Source organism: Maylandia zebra, linkage group LG6, assembly GCF_041146795.1.
Source record: "Maylandia zebra isolate NMK-2024a linkage group LG6, Mzebra_GT3a, whole genome shotgun sequence".
Lineage (NCBI taxonomy): Eukaryota > Metazoa > Chordata > Actinopteri > Cichliformes > Cichlidae > Maylandia > Maylandia zebra.
Window position 1 is genome coordinate 42716335 of NC_135172.1, and position 22899 is coordinate 42739233.

Sequence of the window (22899 nt, forward strand, 5' to 3'; positions counted from 1 at the left end):
TGACAGGAAAGAAACACCTGAATTTAGCAATATTTTAAATACATTTCAACAGATCAAAAACTATTTGAGGCCGGCTGTAGCGCGAAAGTTCCTAAAGTCACTCTGCCCTTAATGGCCATTTATCTAAAAGCCATTCAAATCCACACTTGCAGTTTATGCAAAAAGCTGAGTGTGCTTCTCAATATAGGAGACATACCGTATCTTGCATATCTTTAAACATGCATAATTAATCATGCATCAGATAGTGATGGGACAGAGTGTACAAAGCCCTACCTGAATGAATATGTAGTCATCTTGAACCACCAAAGAGCTGATGTCAATGTAACCTGGGAACGGGTAGTTCCTGTTAGCTTCTGTGCACATCTGAGCTCTGCACGTGACATACTGCACATCTGTCACATAGGAGGAAATGCAGGATCAGCATTATGTATTCTGCTAGTCCATATATACAGAACAACAGCTGTAGCAAGACTTTGTAAGCTAACCATTTCTTTCCCAATTAGGTCAAATGATTTTTTTTATCTTATTTGCAGAATGCAGAGTCTCTCTGAATAATTTGCCTCGCTGTGTAGCACCTGATTTATTTTCATTGTGTAGACGCCATAAACGAGCATCTCCATCTGTCAATCATACGACACCAAGAGGAGGAAAAAAGCAATTCTTGGTTTTTGCAGTGACATCACACAGTGGCAGTTTCACTTATGTTGGCTACAGTATAGACGACCTTGATGTTGTGGCCTTTCAGAGTTACGGAGACGACATTCACTGAATGAGAGTGAAAATAAAAGAAGCCATATTCATCAAGACTCATACGCTGGGTTCATTGGTGGGGTGAGCCAATGCCGTTTCCTTGGGGCCGACTTCTTTTCACAAAGAGGAATTCATGCCTATAGACACCTGCTCATTACTCGTCTTTGTGTGTAAGACACCTACTTCCATCTGGTGTGTGAGCTTCCATGTGGATCAGATCAGGCTCCTTGTCTAGGCTTGTGACAGACCTGGGAGAGAATGAAAAAGCAGAATATAATAAGTTTTTATAAGCATAACAAAAAAGAAAAGGATGTAAAGGAGAAGCTACTTCTGTTACTGATTAATTAGAAGTGAAGCTATTGTGCATTTTCTGTTCTGTATATATTTTGCAATGATAGTTGTTCCTTTTAAACATGGTCACAAGTTAGCATATACACAAGTAAATGAACACGCATTTAAACGTTCTCCACCAAACATTTTTGCCTACTATTGGCTCTGTATGAGTACAACCCCCCCCCCCCCCCCCCAATAAAATCTCAGATCTTAGACATAGTAAGGAGAACAGAGTAAAGCCCAAATCCCATTTCAGCAAAATACAACAATGCAAAGAAATACAATCTCCTTATCTTCGACTGAATGGTACAAGGCCACTACACTCTCTGACCATGTCTGTATCTCAGAGAATAATCGTGCTTTTTTGTTCATTTCACTGCTGGTGGATTAGACTAGATGGATACAGCGCTCCCATTGTGGTGGTATTTCATAGCCCCTGGAGGCTGATGAGGCCATTGTCTAAATACGGCCAACTGGAGGACTGCCTAGCCATTGCTAAAGGCTCATCCAGTGTATAAATGTCCTTGAGGGGGCTTTGGCAGTGAAGGGCAAACTCTACAACGGATTGTGCACACTATTTAGGCTTATGCCACAATGGCAAAGAAAGCTCCAGATTTATGCAAGTTATGGTGCATATAGCCAAAAGCAATCCCAGGCACACCCCAGTCACATCAGAGTGGGGCAGCGAGCACTGAGCTGGAATATATTCGGCCCTACGTTTGTGATGAGTGTGCACTTTCAGACATAGTAGGTACACTGCAGGGGGAGTGAGCAGCAGACATGACTGGATAGGAAGCGACAGGAACGTCCTGGATCCATTATTAGTCATAGCTCATGTATCTGCATGTATGTATCTGTAGAGATTCACCCCTCTTGATGGAGAAGGTACAGGTCTATACAGGCCAGAACATCCAGACTGGCCAACAGCCTGTATCCACAAGCTGTGAGGCTCCTGAACTCTCTGCCCCCTTCTCACGGACAATAACCATATCCAACTTCTTAATAGCAATGAACTGGTCTGCATTGGTGCATCATATCTTTATTCTCTTCCCCCTCCTGCCCCCCCCCCTCTTTCTTAAATAGATAACTATCATATCTGATATCATATCTCACAGTACAATAATATTGAATGGGTTGCATTGTTGTATTTTGTCATGTTTCTCAGGTCTTTGTCTGAATTTCTACGAACATTATTGCTAAGGATTGTCTTATTGCATTGGAGTCACACTGGGTTAAATATGTACACTTGGGTTTTAAGGGGTATTTATTATTTTCTTCTTTTTTTTGGGTTGTATGGAAGCCCCAAACGCAATTTCATTGTTATTGACAATGACAATAAATAAATAAATACTAAATACTAAATACTCTTCCTTCTACTGCAAATGTAAAAATAATAATTTGGTCTTGCAGGACGCCTGATATGAACAGGGTGTGAGTGTGAGAAATGAAGTGGAATGCGACATGCCCTCGGACGCTGAATGCAAAGCGCATTCTGAAGAAGGAGATTAATCTCTGCCTGATTGTATCAAGGGATAGAAAATGTGCAGAATTTTAGCAGCATCACCAGTCAGTCACATAGCTTGTTCTAAGCCATCAATATCACTTGCTCAGTCGCCCCGAACACGAGCAACACTTTCTGCATTCCTGAGCAAACAAAACTTTGGGGAAGAGGAATGGAGCAGAATAAAAAGGGGGAAAAGTGGAGATGTGAGAATGAGTGACTCACCAGTAGAATCTGTTTGGCGTGACGTGTTCGTGGATGAGCTGCCATTTTCTTCCGAAGTCTACCGAGCTGTACAGCTGCAGAGATATGAGAGAAAGGGGGGGAAACAAGTCTTTTAGCAAGATGAACATGTTTCTCCATTCATCTGGATTCTAATCACAAGAGATGATGAGTGCTTTTTAGACACGACTGGTAAATTTCAGGGTAGAGGTTAGCCTGGGGCATTATCGGTAGATGGGCTGCCATACCACTGAAATGCTATCATCATCAATGACCAACCATTCAAGCTAGCATTTTATCACAGACCGAGGCCTCTCTATTCCCTTCTCGTGTTACTAATAAGAGGTATAGATCTGAAAATGAAGCATTTATGCAAATAACACACACATATAATTCCCCTGGGATTAGAGCTCTGGGTAGCTCCCCAACTGGGTCTAGACTGGGTCTAGAGAGTATTTTAAATTCAGGGAATTTAAAATAGAAAGTAGCTCATCCACAGAAGGACTGGTAGCTCCCCTTACGATAAGGGTTCAGATCGCGCGAACAGGTGTGAAATGTGTGTGTTTAGTTAGTTTGTTTGTTTGCTTGTTTTAATCAATTTTAAATCATGCTTTTTATTTGTTTTTGTTTCTAATGTCTCTGTAAAGCACTTTGAATCACCTTGTTGTTGAATTGTGCTATACAAATAAATTTGCCTTGCCTTGCCTCTTGCCTCTGCAGGCAGTATTTGTCTTTCAAGCTCAGGTCCTCTCCCAGAAGCCTGGAAGCTTGATGGACCTGCACAGTATCTTAGCTCTTCTGGGCAGAGGTCTCGGATGTTGTTCCTATCTTTGGAGTCACTTCATTGAATGCTGCGATTTCCACTGGGACGGCTGTTACCTTCACCCTCCACATCTTTTCGAGTTCTTCTCTCAGCCTGAGCTTGTCGTGTTCCATGTTCATTCAGTATAGCTACATCTATCACTACAGCCTTCTTCCTCTCCTTCTCAACCACTACTATCTGGAATTCCCACAGGATCTTAGCTCGGTCAATCTTGACCATCCTAAGGGGGGGGTCAACGATTTTGACTTCCAGCAACATCTGTATTATACTCGGCACAGGCGTTCCATGTATGCCCTGCCTTCTAGTATCTTGCACCCTGCTGTTATGTGCTGGATTATCTCAGGGGCATCTTTACACAGCCTGCACCTGGGGCCTTCCCTGGGGTCATGCCTGGTGTGGTAGACCTCTGCCTCCTAGATCTCAGACATCTGAGATCTCTGTCCAGAAGGGCACAGTCCTAGGAACAGCAACAATACTGTGTAGGACCCTCACGCTCTCAGGCCTCTGGTAGAAGACCTGAGCTTGAAGGATAAAGACCAGCCACAGGAGTGAAAGGGGAATTTTTTAATATAATAATGTATATAATGTGGCCAACTTCAGCTTGATGAGTAAGTACTTGAAGGTCTTTGGGAGGTTTTAGTCCTAAAAATCAATGTTGGACATACAAACTTTTCTCCAAACCCTTCGGACTAACCTCAAATCTCGTGGTGATAGATCCTTTTCTGTGGCAGGTCCCAGACTTTGGAATAGTCTCCCCTTTAATATTAGATCTGCTCAAACTCTTGAGCAATTTAAATCTTTACTAAAGACACACTTTTACGCTCTGGCTTTTAACACATTATGACCCAAGCATTTTGGATTTATCTGAATTAGTTAGTATTGTTTCAATTCTTCTATTTTATTGTTTCTATTGTTATTATTGTATTACACTGTAGTTTTTAATTTTATTGTTATTGTTAAGCACTTTGTGCAGCATCGGCTGTTGGAAATGTGCTATATAAATAAATCTGACCTTGACCTTGACCTGACCTTCCATCTGTCATTGGAATTTCCACAAATGCATGGAATGATATATAGCTCAGCTGGCATACAGGATCATAGCATGGAGTCAGTGGCCCAATTTTAATGTACTAATTACATTTTCTTGTGCTCGAGCAAACGATTAATAACCCTGGTGCATTTTCCAAGTCTCTATTGATTGATGTTGTAGAAACAGCACCCTTGCTGGGCCTGTGCATTATTATTTTCATGCAGCTCTGTGAGTCGGTAGCCCCATTTGAGGGCTATGCTAATGTTCCCACTTGTTGTCTTTTATCACAGCAAATCTGTACTTACTCTGATAAAAAATATACACATTTGTCACCTGCTGCAAATGTATTTTGTCAGCATTGCAGGGGAAGCTCTATGTCACCAGGTAGGCAGGCTACCTTCATCATCTAATTTAAAGTTGGTGTGATTCATTGGATTTCACTTATTTGCCTCTTCACGAACAGAATAAATGCAAACGAGTTAGCTGGGGAGCACCACTTTACAAATGCAGATATTAAAGCACGTGCATCCAAGGACACACACTATGAGCAAGAAATAGAAACAATGCCGACACACTGCTTTGCAAAAATTAAAAGACTTTTAATAAACACACTTGGCTCTTAGTTTTTCAACTTAGCATTTTCATCAGAGCACTGTTCTCAGATATAGTGAGGCTGACGTCAGCTGCCAGCCTTCACAGGAGTGGAAGCTCATCTCTGCTTGTATCCACAATCTTATTCTTTCATTGTTTTCTTCTTTTTTCTTTTACTTGTTTTGAAAACTTCTGAGTAATTAGTTCATATAAATGGCTGATGTCACCCTGAAACCTCTGATGTTTTCTTATTTTGATGATTTTGACTGAGAATGTTATTTTTTCCATTACAAATTTGTGGTTTAAATGATATTGGCATTATCTCATTAAATACAAACTATAAATGTCCAGGCACATTAGAGCCAAAGATTGTACAAAGAAGATTCTCTATTTTATAAATTTAACATTTAACACTGAAGATAGGTTTGGTAATAAACGGTAATGGATTTTTCATTGCTGCAGCTGTTTTAAAGAGAAAGTTACAAAATTTCAGCATCATCTGAATGGACATTGGATATCTTCAAATAGTTTATGAACAGGCAAATGTATTTTCCCATTTATACTAAATGCAGCTGCATTATACGCTGACTTCAAATACTGGCCATCAACTTGTAAAAATTCGGATTAACTAAAACATGTTGCTCTTTTTGCATACTAATCTTATTCTTTCAACCATTACCCACAGTTGCTTTAAATGATGGTAGAAACGTAGATCGCCAAGTCAATAAATAGCTTTGCCTTCATGTCAGTTGTTTCTTAACAACAACATTACTGGTACAGTGTCCACATTACTGAAGATGCTGTACTAATCCATCTGTCAATCAACCACTGGACTTTTCTCTCACGCATGCACGAACATTGCAATACCTTAAGTCCCCCCACTGGTAAACTACACGCCACCCTTTTCCGGCTGAGACCCATGCTTTCAGACTTGGAAATGCCCTCATGTCGACCAATTTTCAATCGACTGGAAACAGTCCTAGTGGAACTTGAAGCTACCAGGACGACATCATCATAAACAAGCTGTGATATTAACAATATGGAACCCTCCATCCCTCCTAGAAATTCTGTCCATAAAAATTATGAAGCGAACAAAGATCAGCTGGATGAAGTACAAGCCTGGTGTTAAGTCTGTCTTATTGCCTTTCTGGAGATGTTGAGGGCCTATCTATAGAACTAATGAAGGGGGGTTCCAACCTGATTACCCCAAAGAAGTTTTTACCCCTCCCCCACCCAAAGCACAAGACACTAGGATAATTGTTCTTATGGATTTTAACACCAAGTCTGATGAGCTTAACTTATAAATTGTCCTCCAATCTTATTTAACCTCCCAAGATCCGAACTTGTTCATGGCATACATTTTCAATTTCTCTGTGCTATTTGGGCTGATTGAGACCTGATGAATATAAAAACAAAGAATTACCAGTTTTGTTTTGTAGCTGATTTTTGTTTCTGAGGAAAATGAGCTCCACAGTGGCTGTATAATGTCCTCGTAAGTGGATATCAGGCTCTTGTAGACGCCATGTTCTAGGAGGTTAAAATGGGCAACGAAGCAGGTGATGCTTTAAGGTGTGGCTATAGCTTGCAATTGAGAAGTTGCTACTGCTTAAATGTGCAGTATACTCAATTTCTTTGTTGTGATCCACCTCAAGGCATTTCTTTCTAAAAATACTAATACAACAATCAAAATGCTGAAACTGAGGCTTCAAAATAGGGCCATCTAACCAGTGAGTGATGTCGCTGTAGCTGCATCCATCTTAGTATAAAAGCTATGTAAGCAAACACATCCCCAGCACAACACATGGTAAACAATAGCCTTGAAGAAAAACAATTACCGGACATCATTTATTTGAATTTCGAGAGCTGAACCTTTCCCTTCCCGTCATATGTCTATAAATGTCTACTTGCACCACAAACCCATTTGTTCTAATTTCAGACCGTTTTAAGGAATCGTATCATTTTGGCCAGAAACCATCGAGAAACGTGACAACAGCTGCATTTTCAAAAGGGTTTTCCTCTTATCTGTAGCACAGAGATGATACTTTTCTTTTCTTTTATCCTCCTTTACAGAAATGTTTCACACTGTCACTGTCCCTAAATGACTTTTACATGTTAGCAATCTTCGGTTAGTGATGAGTTAACAGTTCAGCTTCCCTCCTTATCAAGCTTCTCAGTACAAGCTGCTGCAAATACTGCTTATTTCATTTTTATTGTAGCTACGAAAACTGGATGCTACATCTTTGAACCACGTCCACTTCTCCCTTCTACAGTACAACTGATCCTGCTTTCCACTACAACAGCCACAAAATCCTGTAGTCTATACTGTAAGCCCCTGTACACCAAGTATCAATAGGTTAATCTCTGCTGACACCCTTACAAAGCCTCATACTGAATATCTAATAACAAAAATGCTATATGGGACGTTGACAGTTATCATCTTCCAAGTTCCTCGTGCCATGGCAGGTACCACCGAGTTCTTACTCACAGAAACTTGATGCAATCAGTTGAGTGATCCATGTTCTATGCAGACAAACTAGCCTTGGTCGATATAACCATCTGAGGCTGAAGCCAACTTTGTGGCTAAATTTAGAACTTCAGTTCAGTTCGAGTTTCAACCAGCTTTTCCAAATGTTCATTGTTGCTTTGTCTCCCGTACCCCTCTATTCCTGTAAATTAAAATGCTTACTGTAAACCTTATCACATCTGCATCAATTTTATCTAAATTATGCACCGGTTTCTCACGTTCCGCTTCTACACTCAGCTGTCGCTGCTCATTACAAGCCTTCAGCATCAAATGCATCCATCTCACTGTCTACGGTTAACTTCTGATCTCCTCTCCTGCAGCATCATCAGACTTCATTTGAAATACATTGAAAACCACTCACTGAGTACTCTGCTCATGAGTGGTGGAGTGGCAGGTGGGCAGGGCCCAAGAGCCAATGCTGATCCTCAATGAGGCCTTTCCTAAACTGCAGCCTCTGGCCTAGCGTGTTGCTTCATTAGTCTCTATTCTATTTACAGTGTTTCCTTCACTCACCTCTTTTCACTATCAGTATGTTTGCAGTCCATCAGTAGTTATTAATCTCTCTTCCACAGTGTGTCTTTTGTCCTGTCTTCCTTGCCTCATCCCCAGTCAGTCGCAGCAGATGGCTGCCCATCCCTGAGTCTGGTTATACTGGACGTTGATGTTGTGATTAAATTGAACTCAAACTGAAATCTCTGTAACTGTTTGTCATTCATATTTGGGATAGAGGTCACTGCGAGTGGACGGATGGACAGATGGATAATCATACTACAAAGTAAAGTTTTGTACTGATTAAATCTATTACCTATCTATCCAAGGTTCATTGTTTTATCACCTCCTTTGTCAAAGTTTCTCTGACACGATGCAACAAACATATTTTCAGGAATGAAAACAAATATTTCAACACGATACAACTCCTGTAGTACATACACAATACCTATATTCCTAAAAAATATACAAAATATACAACTAACTGAGAGAAAAGCTGAGCACACAAATGCCATGCATAACCCAGACTCATTGAAAGCATACAAATCATAGAAATATCTGAAGATGGGAGGAACTGCAGTAAAAACTGCATTTCGTTGCCCTGTACCTTTGCATGTGCAATGACAATAAAGTTGAATTCGATTCTATTCTATTCTAAATAACATGTCTGATCTTAAAGCTGTGGACCATTAGTTTAGCTGTTTCACACTTTACCTGTAAATATTTTTCTTTTACAAGCAGGTTTGTATGGTTATGTGGGATATTCTGTTGTTAATTTGCGGGTGCTCATCCTAGAAATGCATCACAGCACAATTGTGTACAAACCTGTTCCTAACCACACCTGAGAAAATAATCATTGGCAGCTGGCAGCAGCCTTGACGAGCCCTTATCAGTTTTCTCTTTTCTGTCTGTTGTTTTATGTGCTCCGGTGAAGCCTGTGTGTTGATAGTGATGAGCACTTCCACCATTTATTAAAGGTTTTTTGTTATTTAAACAAAGCAGTGTGCTTTGCTGTTTTTCAATTATGAATTATTGATCACAAGACTTTACATGTTTAACCTCTTAAACTGTAGGTTTATTCTGTCCTACAATCAGCACTTGGACTCCATATTTTTGAGAGACATTCATAAAAATATAAAGGAGACCAATGCATTCATCGTAGTGTCCCATGTGTTTTTAAGGCATGGATCTCTTATTAACTGCAGGCAAACATTTGTCCAAGCCTTTATGAAGTTGCACAGAGTCTAATAAAGTACAGCACCCATAGGCACATATTCTGCAGAAAATTTGATTTCTGATTCATTCAAGCTCAGTAAAGAAAGATTCCCCACTGGAGGCTTTTGGTCGGTGTAACAGGGCGACAGGCAGGGTCCCTCATCACTTTGGACAGTGACATATGATGGCAGTGGGCAGGCACAGCCTATCCTCTCTCCATTCATCAGTTCAATGACATCTTAAATTTTAAAGGTTCTGAGCTGTCACAAAGTAAGCTTCACAGCTTCCCACTCAGTTCAATAAATCAAAAGAGTGGCCGGCCGGCTGCCACGCCACCAATGGAGTCGGCAAGAAAAGTCACCAACGAAGGACAGAGCTTAAATGGTGATTGAGGAATTGCAGTGAGCATGTTAGTTAAAACTCGTCTATTCATGATGATCCGAGGTTTAGAAAACATTCATCGTGTCTCGAGCTCTGCATTAGGTTGCAGGTAATGTTCAGATGACGGTTGATTGAGTGTCAGTTGTCCAATTGCAAGTGGACAATTGACACCGAATTGTCCAGTAATTGCGATTTTATAAATTAGCTTCAAAAGTTTAATTTGGGTCAAACTGGTTCAGCTTTTGTCAAAGAATAGAAGTTCACCGTCTTATCTATTGTTCCGTTTCGGACCTAGATGTACACGTGAGAGCAACAGCACTCAGAGAAGTAGATAATGTAAAATAAAAAAAGATGAATTGATATTTTTGAGAATATATTAGTATATATATATATATATACACAAATATAAAGCCAAACCTCATTTTTCCCACCCAAAATGTATAATTCAATTTATTTATACAGCGCCAAATCACAACAAGGCGCTTTATATTGTAGAGAAAACTCCAACAATCATATGACCCCTATGAGCACTTTGATGACAGTGGGAAGGAAAAACTCCCTTTTAACAGGAAGAAACCTCCAAGAGAACCAGGCTCAGGGAGGGGCGGGGCCATCTCATCTGCCGGTCACAGCTGACTGTTGCTATAGTAATAGCAATATAGGAGTGCCTTAAGCGTCCAACATTAGTGATCCCCACAGGAGAAATTCCCTTTTAGAGCAGCTCAAATGTTTAGGAAAAGACCTACAAAAATGAATAAATAACCTGCAATTGTGGAAACAACAGTGACAACGTCACAAAATAACAGCAGCACTGTCAACAACTGCAGCTGCTGTTGGAATGAAAGATATTGTTTACCAAGTAGCTTCATGATAGTGGGTGTCTGCAGTTATTCAAAGGTAAGAGGTGCTTTCTCAGTGCCAAATCACAGCAGGAATGAAGGGGGGGAAACACTTTGTGGAAACTGGATTAGCTGAATAGAAAACAAAATCAGGCACACCAAAGCTGAGATCAGGAGATCAATAAATCAAGCATTGCTCATTGTACGACAGGAAACAACTCCAACATGCAGATGCAGAATCTGCTAAATACGAGAGAATCCAGTCAGCAAAAGTCCTCTCAGAAGCATGGTGTGTAGCAGTGCTCTCAGAGGACTAGTGGCATCTCGAAACCATTACTCAAAAGGTGAAACAAGGCCAAACGCTTTGAGTGTGCTAAGATATACCAGCGTTTCACGGGAGAAGTAAAATATGGTCATTGTCTGAAGAATCCAAGTTTTTTGTGATTTGTGGGAGTAACAGGAGGAACACAAGACACGTGTAAGGAATATTCCAGCGTCGTCTCGAAGCTCAAAGCTTTGAAGAGGTGCTTGAGAACCAAAGAAGATGAAGAAGTGCTGACTACCATGGACTTTCCCTTAATCCTCACCTGTGCTTGACCAAACCGACACTTCAAGGGTCACCCAAAGTCTAAGAAAGCTCAAATAAATCCTGACGAGGCAAATATCTCTTTGGAGCATAGTCAGGTCATTAAGGGATAAGATGGAGTATTAGCTTTAAACCTCCATGCAGCTCATATTCTGTTGTCATTAAAGTTAAGACGGACAAAATGCTGAAGAGATTTTTTCCTTTTACTCAAAGCTGATGTGGTTTGTAGAGGAATATTTAGTATTAAAGTTTCAACAATTTTTTTAAACTTTAGGTTAAAATAAAGTTTTAAAATCAAGCAGTGAAGTAGAATCGCCATTTTCAAAAATAACCCGAAGTAGTGATGCATGCACATATACTGCCGAAACTTGAGTATAAAGCAAAACAAGAAGCACAAAGATCATTCGACAGCACTGCCTCTCGTATACCACACAGCACTACATTTCAACATCCCTCATAATCCTAATGGTCTTTTCTAGAAGTATTTCTACATGTCTTTTTTATGTGTTCATGTCTGACCTGATCCTGCATCTGGTTCCACTTTTAAAAATCATTGAACCTGGTTCAAATTTCGAGATTTCAATGTCGCCTTCTCTGGCAGCTCCCTAGCTTAGTGGAAGTCCTGTTCTTACCAATTTCACCAGCAACTTCAAACACTTGTAGGGTTTTTCACCATGAACGTATCGTCCAAGGCCAGTCCATCAAACGAGTTGTACTGTGACGTGCTGAACCATCTGAGGGAGAACATCCAGCATGACAGCGTCCGTCGCCACATCCTGCACCGTGAACAGTGGAGTGTTTTGGTCTCACCGACAAAACCTTCACTCACCACAACTTTTACACAAAAATGATAATCACATTTAAAGATCAATGCTTTGACACCCTGGAAGGAATCCAGCATCCAATCAATCAAAACAAGCGCAACTGGCCATAACATGACATGACAGTCCAGAAGATGTTGATATTTAAATTTAAATAATCTACAATTCAGGTTTCAGTTTAACACCTTTTTATAGCATTTTTATAATCTCAAAGTGATTAACAAAGCCGAGCGACCGTAATAACAAAGCTAAAAACATCTCAAAGTTAAAGTTAAAGGAAGGAAATGGCAGTGAAGCTTGAAGGTGCACCAAAAAATAACTTTAAATCCAAAAAAATAATAATTATAACTGGAATTAGTGCAAGAATTAGGAATAAAAATAAAGAATACAGACCCAGTCCGAATGCCAATCCCAGTACGTGTGCGTTTGGTTTTGTAAACAATCTACAAAATATGCAAATCTTCAGGATGCAGTACGATCCTTCCACTGGTCAGGTGCCTCAAACTCAATCATCCTGTGACCTGCACGGGTTCAAATATTCTGATCGTAGCAATAATTCGTGTTAAATGAGATACAGGGAAACAGACTCAAGTCTGTTTACACATAAGGTCTATCATAGTATCGCTCTGTGGATTAGATCACAGTAAAGGTCCCCAAGTTCAAGTCTCATAAGAAATTCATTCCAGGCAGCACTGGTTTTATCAGATTTAGCCATCAAACCAGTTCAAGTGTGCTTTGGACATATAAAACAGGTTTTGTTTCACGACGTTTAGCTTAGCAGTTCCGTTGGGTTATTGGGTTTCACATTGGAGGGAATAAATCTTAAAGTTTCTGTGTTGATTCGTGCTTTTGTTTTTTTGTTTATTTTCTCCTCCTCGAGGCTTCGTGCTTTACAGGAAACAAATCGAGACTGGGAAGTGAGTTAAATCAAACACAGATGGAACCTAAATGAGAAATGAATAGATTCAAACTCTGGTTTCTCACAAGAGAGATTACCCATAAAGCACTGTAAAATACATTTCATGAAGCTTTTTTATTACTTCCTTTTCTTACTGTTTTTTGAGAGTTGGTGGTAAGGCTTGGTAAAAATGTAAATTATTGCATTTGCTTTTTAAAGCCTAGTGCAAGTGCACTTTGCTCAAAATGAAATATGAATTAAAATAAAAGATACATGACCACTCTGGAGTAGCTGTCTGCCATGGAAATCAATTACAAAACGAGTGATGCTGAGGAAACCCCACGCAGACACAACGACATGTGTTTCATGACAACATGAGACCTGACCCCGCTGCTAGTTTTCTGCTGCAAACTAACACAAACTACTCGTTAGCTGTGGGGCTGCCAACGAGTCCAGTATATGTCATAGAAAGAAACAGCTGAGATCATGATCACAGCTTTCTTTAACTCTCACTGTGAACTGTTGGGGGAAAAAAGCCTGCAGTGAAAAAAAAGGCACAACATGAGGCAAACCATTATCCTCAGAGCATAGGATAAAATGTCTAACACCAGCCAATTAGAGATAGGAGGTCTGTGTAGGCTGTTTTTGACCCCTGCAACAGCCCATTCTGACTGGATTTCCAACCATTATGAGACTCCCACCCACTAAATAAGACATTATGGATTTTGCTTGAGGCAATGGGAAGTAAAAGTGGATAGATATGTCTAGGATTGCTCTCCTAGTTCTCGGATTCTCCAGTTCTTCAGTCTGTTTATGTAGTTTTTCAAAGCAACAGATGCAATCTGATGAACATCAGAGAGGTTGTGGCAGGGTCGCTATTGTCTAAGATTTTGGCCTCCATGTTGATAAAAAAAGGAAAAGAATAACGCTTGTTTATAGCATAAAAAGAACTTTTCCAGACCCAAGGCAATCGCAGACAATCACCAGACCTCACTATCAACTGTTTTCATGGGGGCAAATCTGTGGTAAGACAGCAGTTTCACAAAAAGATTGTGTATTGTTGAATTTAAGACGAATCCCCAGAGGATTGTTCAAAATCTACTCAAACAAATTGTTATGGTGGTGAGCCATACTCTGAGATGTGAATCACTGCCCACATATCTTATCTTTTGGTTACTCTCACTGACAGTATTTGAAATGCTTGGAAACATTTGAACCAGTCAGAGCCTTAAATGCAGAGCTTAGGAATGACTAAAAGCAAAATGCTATTTTTTAACCTACACGGACATATTTCCTCGCCTTGGCAGGAACACCCTTCTATTGATCTGAGAGGATGAAAGTGATTCAAGAAAACTAGCGGACTGCAGAAACCACCTCCACTTTAACCCAAGATGCAGACAAAGCAGACGTGTTTCAAAGAGTTTGCTCCTTGGATCCAGAGTCAGGAGACACGGAGCAGAGTTCATTCTATGGCGAGCATAAAACCAACTTCTAAGCAAAAGGATAAGACAGGTACATTTGACTATAGAACTCTAAAGCACTCTGGAATAAGATCAATAAGAACTCAAAACACTCGTGGCCTCCCCTATTTTTGAGTTTCCAAGCTAGTGGGCAAGGCTCAGCTGGCCCAACACATTCAAGGGAAAGGAATACATCCATTCATTCATTCACTTCAGCTTATCCTTTTCAGGGTCGCGGGGGGCGCTGGAGCCTATCCCAGCTGTCATAGACCGAGAGGCGGTGTACACCCTGGACAGGTCGCCAGTCTGTCGCAGGGTTAACACACGAGGCCAGACAACCATTCACACTCACATTCACACCTATGGGCTATTTGTCTTGATGCATGCTCAATCATCCAGGTAAGTAAATCTCCAAAAGTTGATTCTGTTCATCTTGACGTAGCGTTTTGTGGGAGAAACGTTTCGTCACTCATCCAAGTGACATCTTCAGTCTCAGCTGACTGCAAGTTTCCCCCAATCTTATAAACAGTACATTTGCATAATGACTGAAACCAGCCCACTGAAGGAACAATGGGCTGGGAGGTCAGTAGCTTAATCTTAATTATGCAAATTCTCATGACCATTGATCAACAACCACTGACCAAAACCCACTGATCAAAGACCACTGATCAATGGCCATGAGTACCATTCACAAACTAAACAACATAGTATATTCTGTCCAGTGCAGCGAGGAATATTCAGACCTCTACATTGGAGAGACCAAACAGTCACTCCATAAATGCATGGCACAACATAGAAGGACCACGTCATCAGGACAAGGTGACAGCTTGAGCAGAAATGATTATGGAGCTGTGTTTGCATGATAATTCCATGACAAATACATAAACCATAACCATGGCATAAGTCTCTGCAACCTCTCTAACTTCCAAACATGGATTTGTGTTGCCATTTTAACCAGGAAACACTGCCATTGCCATTTCCATCCAGCGGGCCAAACGACCTCCACTCATTGAGGTAATAACAACCTCCTCATCCACCTAGTAATGGTGGATGAGCGAAAAAAAAAAAAACTGATAAAGGCCATTCGATGGGCTGAACCTTTAAAATGGTGATTTCCCAGGCATGTTGTCACCATCTGGCCTAATTTGCAGTTTTCAAAATGACTCAAAATGAAGTTTCCACTAGTTTGTGATAGAGAAATTAAACAGAAAAAAATGTAGCAAATTCACTCAAGAGTATAATTCCTCTGTGCTTCAAGTTTGATACAATTTCGTCATGCCTTTTGCCCTGATGGCCTCAACATCGTTTCAGTGACACACTGCAGTAAGAGAGTAAAGCGTGGGTTTACTGCCGTGTTTCATTTGCACTGTTTCCTCTGCAGAATTGCAGCGGTAACATTCTGCCACCCAGAAAAGCTCTTTGCATTAAGATCAAAGCACAAACAGTTCTAGCAAGACATAAAAGTTCTGAGAACAGAATCAAGACTTTGGAATTATGGAAATGATAACTGCCACATTATAGGGCCCTGTGTCCCACACAATTACTATAAGTCACTTTTACAACTCCTAATTAAGTCCCCTATAAATTCTTGATGCATCTGTGTACAGTGCTCTAAATCAAATGGCTACTGTTGACATCGGCTGGGCATATCCCGTATGGGGGGGAAAGATGAGGACGGGTTTTATACCCCACAATTTATTGAGCCTGCAAAGTATACAGCAGTAGGAATGATCCTATATGGAGAGGTACAGGCAAGGGCTATGCAAATGTGCCGTCTGGACTCTTCTGAGTGAGAGGCCGTAAACACAGCGGTCCAATCTATAACATGCTTCCTACTCGCCACTGTATCTCTACAAAAGTGCACCAAAACCTCCTTTTCAAATTGCAAACCTAGTTTTTTGATTGAATAGTTTACTAACAGCAATTTAATAATCACTGCATCGTCAGATGAGTAATTAATAATGACAAGGACACCTGTCAATGCTTTTCTGAAGCTCAAGAAAAAAAAAACGTCCTTCCTTAAGCAGAGCTGCTGTTGTACTGCGCTTTTCTGTCTGAACATATTTGGGGGTGTTGGTGGAACACTTGAAAGTGTCACCTTGGAAAATTAGGGAATAGTTTTTTTTTCCCCCACTTTATGGCATCTTAAAAATAAATGAACTATCATTTAATCAGGAAAATAATCTTCAGATTAACTGCTAATTATAATAATTGTTAGCCTATAGCCCTAATTAAAAGCCAGAGGCAGAATGAAAGGACAAAATCATCCAGATTTTTTTCTACGGCTCATTCTTGTATTTGTATTGCAGGTGCTGCACATGAGCAAGTTACTCTATGAATCCAGTCAGGGTTCAAACGAGTTTCTGCAGCGGTTTTAGCTGCTGGAGGGAAACACACCTTTTTGGACAAGCGTTTTGCAGAGCTTTTAACGGCAGTTGGAGGCTATTGTAATCAAAAACGATGTTCCGAGGCAATGTTTGATCACATCTGCATCTGACAGAATTTCTTTCTATTACACGACGAGCAGCACTGAGGTTGATTTTATATAAAAGACAGTAATTTCACTTTTTTGTTATTCCACAACATTGTTTGGGAAGTTAACAATATAACATTAAATTTTTCATCTGCCCACGTATTCATGCAAATCTCCATCCAACAGCCCACAGAAACAGGTTGTGGTGACAGTGATTGTGCTGTAGGAACGAGCAAACAGGTAACTGTTGAAAATCAAGCCGGAGACGGTATACACTCTGTGTGAGCATCGCTTTGGCTCTGGAGGTCTCTGATTGTGTAGATGTGCTTATTGTCCAGATGCATGTAGAGCCTCGCTGTCATGTTTTGCTGTCACAATTTTGACCCTTAGCAAATAATACTCATGTTCAGTCATTTGAGTTTCTATCCATCTATCGTGAACGTGTTGGATTAGTACTGCATTGCAGACAAATGTAATGTGATTACAATAACACGTTCCAAAGTAACAGTGAAATCAACACTGATAGCTAAACTTATCCTGAAAGCTTCAATGTGAAATGACAGATTGTTTTGTTCCTGAGGTTAAAGGTGTTTATCCTGATTGAAATTCTTGCAAATGGATTTGACTCCACTCGACTGTTTCACAGATCAAAAAAAGTGGATCACAGCACAAACTCATTGTGATTTGCAACCACGTGTTAGCAGCATTTGCTCAACAAATTAAAATATTATCTTGCATGATTATCAGTGTCAGACACTAATACGTGCCCAGTCAGGTTTAGCAAACAGATTCCCTCTGGCTTTGTGTTCGCTTTCACACTGCACCACCTCCTGCAGGTTTCTTCGCTGATTCCTCATTACTTCAGTGTGTTGCCTTATAGCTACATAACAAATGAGAACAGGCTGCACACCTGCCTGGCAGTCACTCAGGTACCGTATGTGTTCTCGCATGACATCAAATGGTGTACGTGGACTTTATTCTGTTTAGCTGACCGAGAACTGAAACAACTTATTTTTGGAGAAACCCGCCCCCCCTCTAATGCTTACATTGGTTGTTGAAGTTCATTAGAATTCTTAGAATGGCTTCAGGTTTAGCCTGCCATGTACAGCCCAGCTTGACATGTGCATAAACCAGCACCTCACCATTTGTATCTAATGTAAAGCAGCTAGCCTCATCCCAGGCCTTCAAGAAGTCTTTTCCCCCCACATGGAATAATTATAGTTTGAATTGCTGCCCCCAGATGCATAAAGAGGGCCCCTATTATCTCCATTGTGCTAGCAAGTGCACTGTCTGTATTGTCCTGATCATGTGTTTCAAATTAAAGTCCATTAAAAGTACCCAGGGAGGGCGGGCTCGCTGCAGCTCAGTGGAGCGCGGCAGAGCTGTCGCAGCTCAGGACAAGGAGCTGAGCACTAAAGATACCTGCCATCTGGAGAGTCATTGGGTTGAGAAATGCACTGCAGCAGCTGAGCAACATCTTTGGCTCGGGCTCAACGCCACCTTTCAGACAAAAGCCCGGTGCACAGAAGTGGATGTGTTCGAATAGATGCCGTGATGGATTTGTTTGGAAGAGTTCTGTTCTGTTATCAGTGGTCATTTAACGCCACAGCTATAAATTCAGTGTATATGCCCTATTCTCATTAATGATAAGCCACGTGCAAACAAGGATCCAAACAACTGCAGTTACACCATATGTTTGATAATGGCTACTGCTGTTGCTTATCTACATGGATACGACATGTAACCAAAGATTTCATGTTACAGAAAAACTAAACTGCAGCTTCACACATAGCTTTGTTATCAAAGCTCTGTGACTATGTGGAACTTGAAATGATCTGGAAAGACTTTATATCGTAAAGCATTCCAAAATATCGGCTGGTACAGAGAGTCAATAGTTCTATTTGCACTCTAATTACATACAAACACATTTAGAAGGCAAACTATTCCACTGGTCACCTTTTGAATGGCCTCACCTGGTAACTGAAAATCCTCCCAGGTGCAATCCTCATGAAACTGAGTAAGAAAAGACTGCAAAGACTTGCTTACTTCGTTTTGGAGGCATTGGGTGCATTAACTGGTTTTGAAGAGGTCTTTAATTAAAAGCCAGAAACCACAAAGCCTCACAATGGTGCCTTTAGTCATCGGTAAGACAGGAAAAGTAATGTGACAATGAAGGCGACCTAATACATTTCTATTTGGGTCAAGTTACTTTTTCATGATTCGTGGTTCAAAATAATTCTTATTTATCTTCAGCTGAGATTTACACTGCAAATAAATGCTCCAGTACTTGTGCTGGGTGTTGGTGCAGAACCTCAGTTCATCCACTGTGGCCACCTGCTAAACTACAGATGCTACCAAAAACAACATCTGTCAGCTTGTGAAGAACGTATAGCAGAACAAGCTGGATACGTTGGCTCTCTCTGCCTACACCGTCAAACACATGCACCGGCCCACTCACTCGAACTGTCGAAGGTTGTAGAAGCTTTTCTGGCATATGTTACTATTGTTTCAAAAAAAATAAGGCTACTAAATATCAGAATGAATCATTTTTCCTACTGAAAATTTGCATTTTTAATTAAACTGCAAGGAAAATTAAAGACGCCTGCTTGAAAGTCTTCTTCACTGTAATCACATTGACACAATAATAATTTTATCACAAGCAGAACGGTTTCTGCTCTATGAAACTTTTAACCTTTAGTGTGCATGTGTCATATATCAGAGGTTTACATAAGGAATTGTATTTAGTTGCCAAAGGATTACAATGGCAGAGAATGAGCCAGCATTTGTAGACTCAGTGCAGAATTTCCTATCCGACAAGGTTTGCACTAAAGGAGCTTATCTCGAAGAGGACACTTCAGCAGCCAAATCTATGGTCACACACACACAACAACATTGCCCATATTAGGAGTGGTAAAATGTGGCGAATGCAAATTCATTTTGTGGAGGTGATGCAAATGAAAAAGAAATAAAAGAGTAATCCTGAATAATGTCTTCTCTCGCTCCCTCTGAATACTTTATGGAGTCTGATGTCCCCGTTGCATATCTGAAAACGTTTAGCCAGGATACGATTCAGCGAGAAATAATTAACAGCATAAATTTGCATCGTTAGGGTGGATTAAGTCAAACAATGTTTGCATATTGAAGGACTGAAGGGACTGCGTGGCTCTCTCAGAAAGGCGGTTATGCCACTTTCTTCCTTGTTGTAGGTGGGCTGTCGGCTTCCCACGGGAGCACGTAGTGAAGAATATTCCTACTTTGTCTGGGAAGTGAGCATGGAGACATATTTTTAGTTTTGTTTGAGCCTTCAAAAGAAAAAGCGTTAGAGCACATTGTGTAATTCAAATGTATGTGGAAGAGAGGAGAAGAGAAGCTGTTCCCAGCAGCGCTGTTATCCTCTGAGCTTCTCCCAGTCACAACCTTAGCAGCTAAACAAAAGTACCCATTTTACTTGACAGAGCATTTTGCTATTTCCCAAGATCGTGTCGCTGATTCTCGCTCTTAAATATAAAACCCTGACCATATCAGACAGCGGATCCAGATGTGTCTGCACCTGTTTTGTGCTTTACTGTAAAGAATCCACAGAAAAAACAAACCAAAAAGAAGAAATAAGACAGACAAAACACTGGTGCATTCCTCCAAAACTAACAACTTTTGAAAGGTTGATTAGTTTTGGAGGAATGTATAAAAAGACAAAGAATGACATTCCACATTTAAAATGCGTTTGCAGCACGGACACACGGCTGGATGAGTCTGTTGGGAAGCCCCGGGGTCAAATCTTGCTGTTGGGCCTCAAATGGCTCACACGATGTGAACATCTTCACTCTGTCGTGGGCCACACTCTGAAATAATGAATCATACCTGCCGCAGGTGTGTGACTAGGTTTTTCTAATTACATTTGAGATAAAATATTTTAAGAATATCAGCAGTAGGAGGAAAATGTTTATTTCAGGTTCATTTTTGACATAGTGAGTTGTTCTGCAAGCCAGAGCTATAACATTAAGTGTAACTGAAACATAAAGTACTTGTAATTTCTAAAAAATGATGACAAATCTTATAAAACAAAGTAGTCTGGGGCCTTAGAAGGGACCGAAACCATTTTTCCTACCAACCGTGATATTTAACACTGGTCACAGTAGTTTGGTATTTTAACAAATGTGTTGAAAGTTTCATTTTTTTAGTGTTAGGAAGCAGCACTGTTTTGCTTTTCCTTTGCCAGTCAGTACAGAGATGTGCAATATTTTCCTCTTAATGTCACAGAGCCTTATAAACTGAGAACCAGCAAATAGATCTCCTCCACTTTTCAGCAATTGTAGAAGCAATTTGTGTTTGAATGGTTTAGTGTTCAGTGTTTTTTTTGATGGCATACAGCCTGTGGAGTCCAGGCCCATCTCTAAAGGTCTGTGTGCCCCCACAGCTAAAGTCTGCTGACATAACTAGAAAAACCGGCGAGGACACGGAGCCCACCGGGCCTGAGCCGCTTGGTGACTGACACCTAGCACAATGATTTTGTGCAATTTAGACTTTGGGAAGTACCCCCCATGTTTCTTGTGAACCAGAAAGAAATTAATCCATCACGTTGTGCAGCTAGCTTTGAAGCATGATTTCACTCAAATACTGCAAAACAAATGGAAACCTGACAATCTGGACATGTCCCAGTGTACGGGGTTAGTAATTCTATGGTCTTCCCACTTGCAGCACTATTCTCAATACAAGTTTGTAATCTTACTGTGAATCTTGGGCTACGTCCACACGTACGCGGGTAGTTTTTGAAACGTGTAGCTTTTTCTACACGTTTGGGCTTTTCGTCCTCATATAAAAACAAAAAGTTTTTATAGTTTGGAGTTTTCAGTGATCCAAAACGCTATTTACGCGTGGACGAGGAAAACAGAGATTTAGTCACACTCCACGTTATTGTTTACATGAGTTTCTACAATGGCTGATAGAGACAAATTACTGTTAATCTATCTGCAGTTTTATAAGCAGTGCCTACATTTAGAAAGACAGAGGAGTCGGAGAGAACTTCGGATGTGGCTTCTACATTCAACACAGACGCTCTCACAACCCAAGTCCGGACGCCAACGTCATTGTCAGTTTTGGACGAGACTGGGTCGGACGACCGCTTGGTGGGAAAACTTTGAAAGCGAGGTGGTTCTGTGATATTGAAGAATAACTTCACCTCACCCTCTGTGCACCGGAGGACTCATTTCTGCTTCTATGCACCATCTTGTTTACTCTTTCCCTCCCAGGCTTCCAGACTTCTGTAGGCCAACGTTTCTACACGGTTAGGATTATATCGCCACCTGCTGCTTTGGCATGTTCTTGACAGCCTTGACTTTGTTTTTTCTGTCTACATGTGGATGGAGATATTTTTTCCCAAACTGCATGTGTGGACAGGATTTTTTTTGGTATGAAAATGGAAAATCTCAGTTTTCAAAAATACCCGTGTACATGTGGACGTAGCCTTAGCTCGTTACACCTGGTTGTGGATTCAGTGAGTATGAATGCCCGTGAGTTAAACCAAAATTAAAGTTAAAGACAAATCAGACTGTATTTCTTTTAAATGTTCAAATCCTGCTTTACATTAACTGTCTGCCTGCTTTTCTGTTGTTTATTCTTGAAGGTTTTTTTCTTGTTTAGTTGCTTTATTCCTCGTCACAGTTCTGCGGCGAGCCTTTCTAGGTGTTCTAACACCTAGAAAACAGACAACAGAAGCAGTGAAATAGCACTTAATTATCACCACTATGTGATGTGAGCAATCCAGGTACTGGTCTAAGAATGAGTAACTCGTTTTGTTAGATCTCCTCATGTCATTTCGAGCACTAACAGTTCTTGCAGTTCAAGGTCACCCTGTACTGTATTTGGAGGTAACTTGAGTGCACTTCATGTACCTGTAAAGAGTTTGTTTTTTACCATTCTTCTGATGAACTGAATCGTGACATAATTACATCACCGTCATGTAACAC

General features: G+C 40.6%; 1 protein-coding gene across 1 annotated transcript in view; it reads right to left on the bottom strand.

The window, feature by feature from the left end:
* The window catches only part of sorcs3a (sortilin related VPS10 domain containing receptor 3a), a 240240-nt gene that overhangs the window by 72717 nt on the left and 144624 nt on the right, over nucleotides 1-22899 (bottom strand). Inside the window, exons 5-7 of the mRNA XM_014411902.3 lie at nucleotides 2810-2883; nucleotides 934-998; nucleotides 274-392 (exon numbers count right to left, since the gene is read on the bottom strand). Coding sequence (XP_014267388.1) covers nucleotides 274-392; nucleotides 934-998; nucleotides 2810-2883 — 258 coding nt within the window. The remainder of the gene's footprint in view (nucleotides 1-273; nucleotides 393-933; nucleotides 999-2809; nucleotides 2884-22899) is intronic.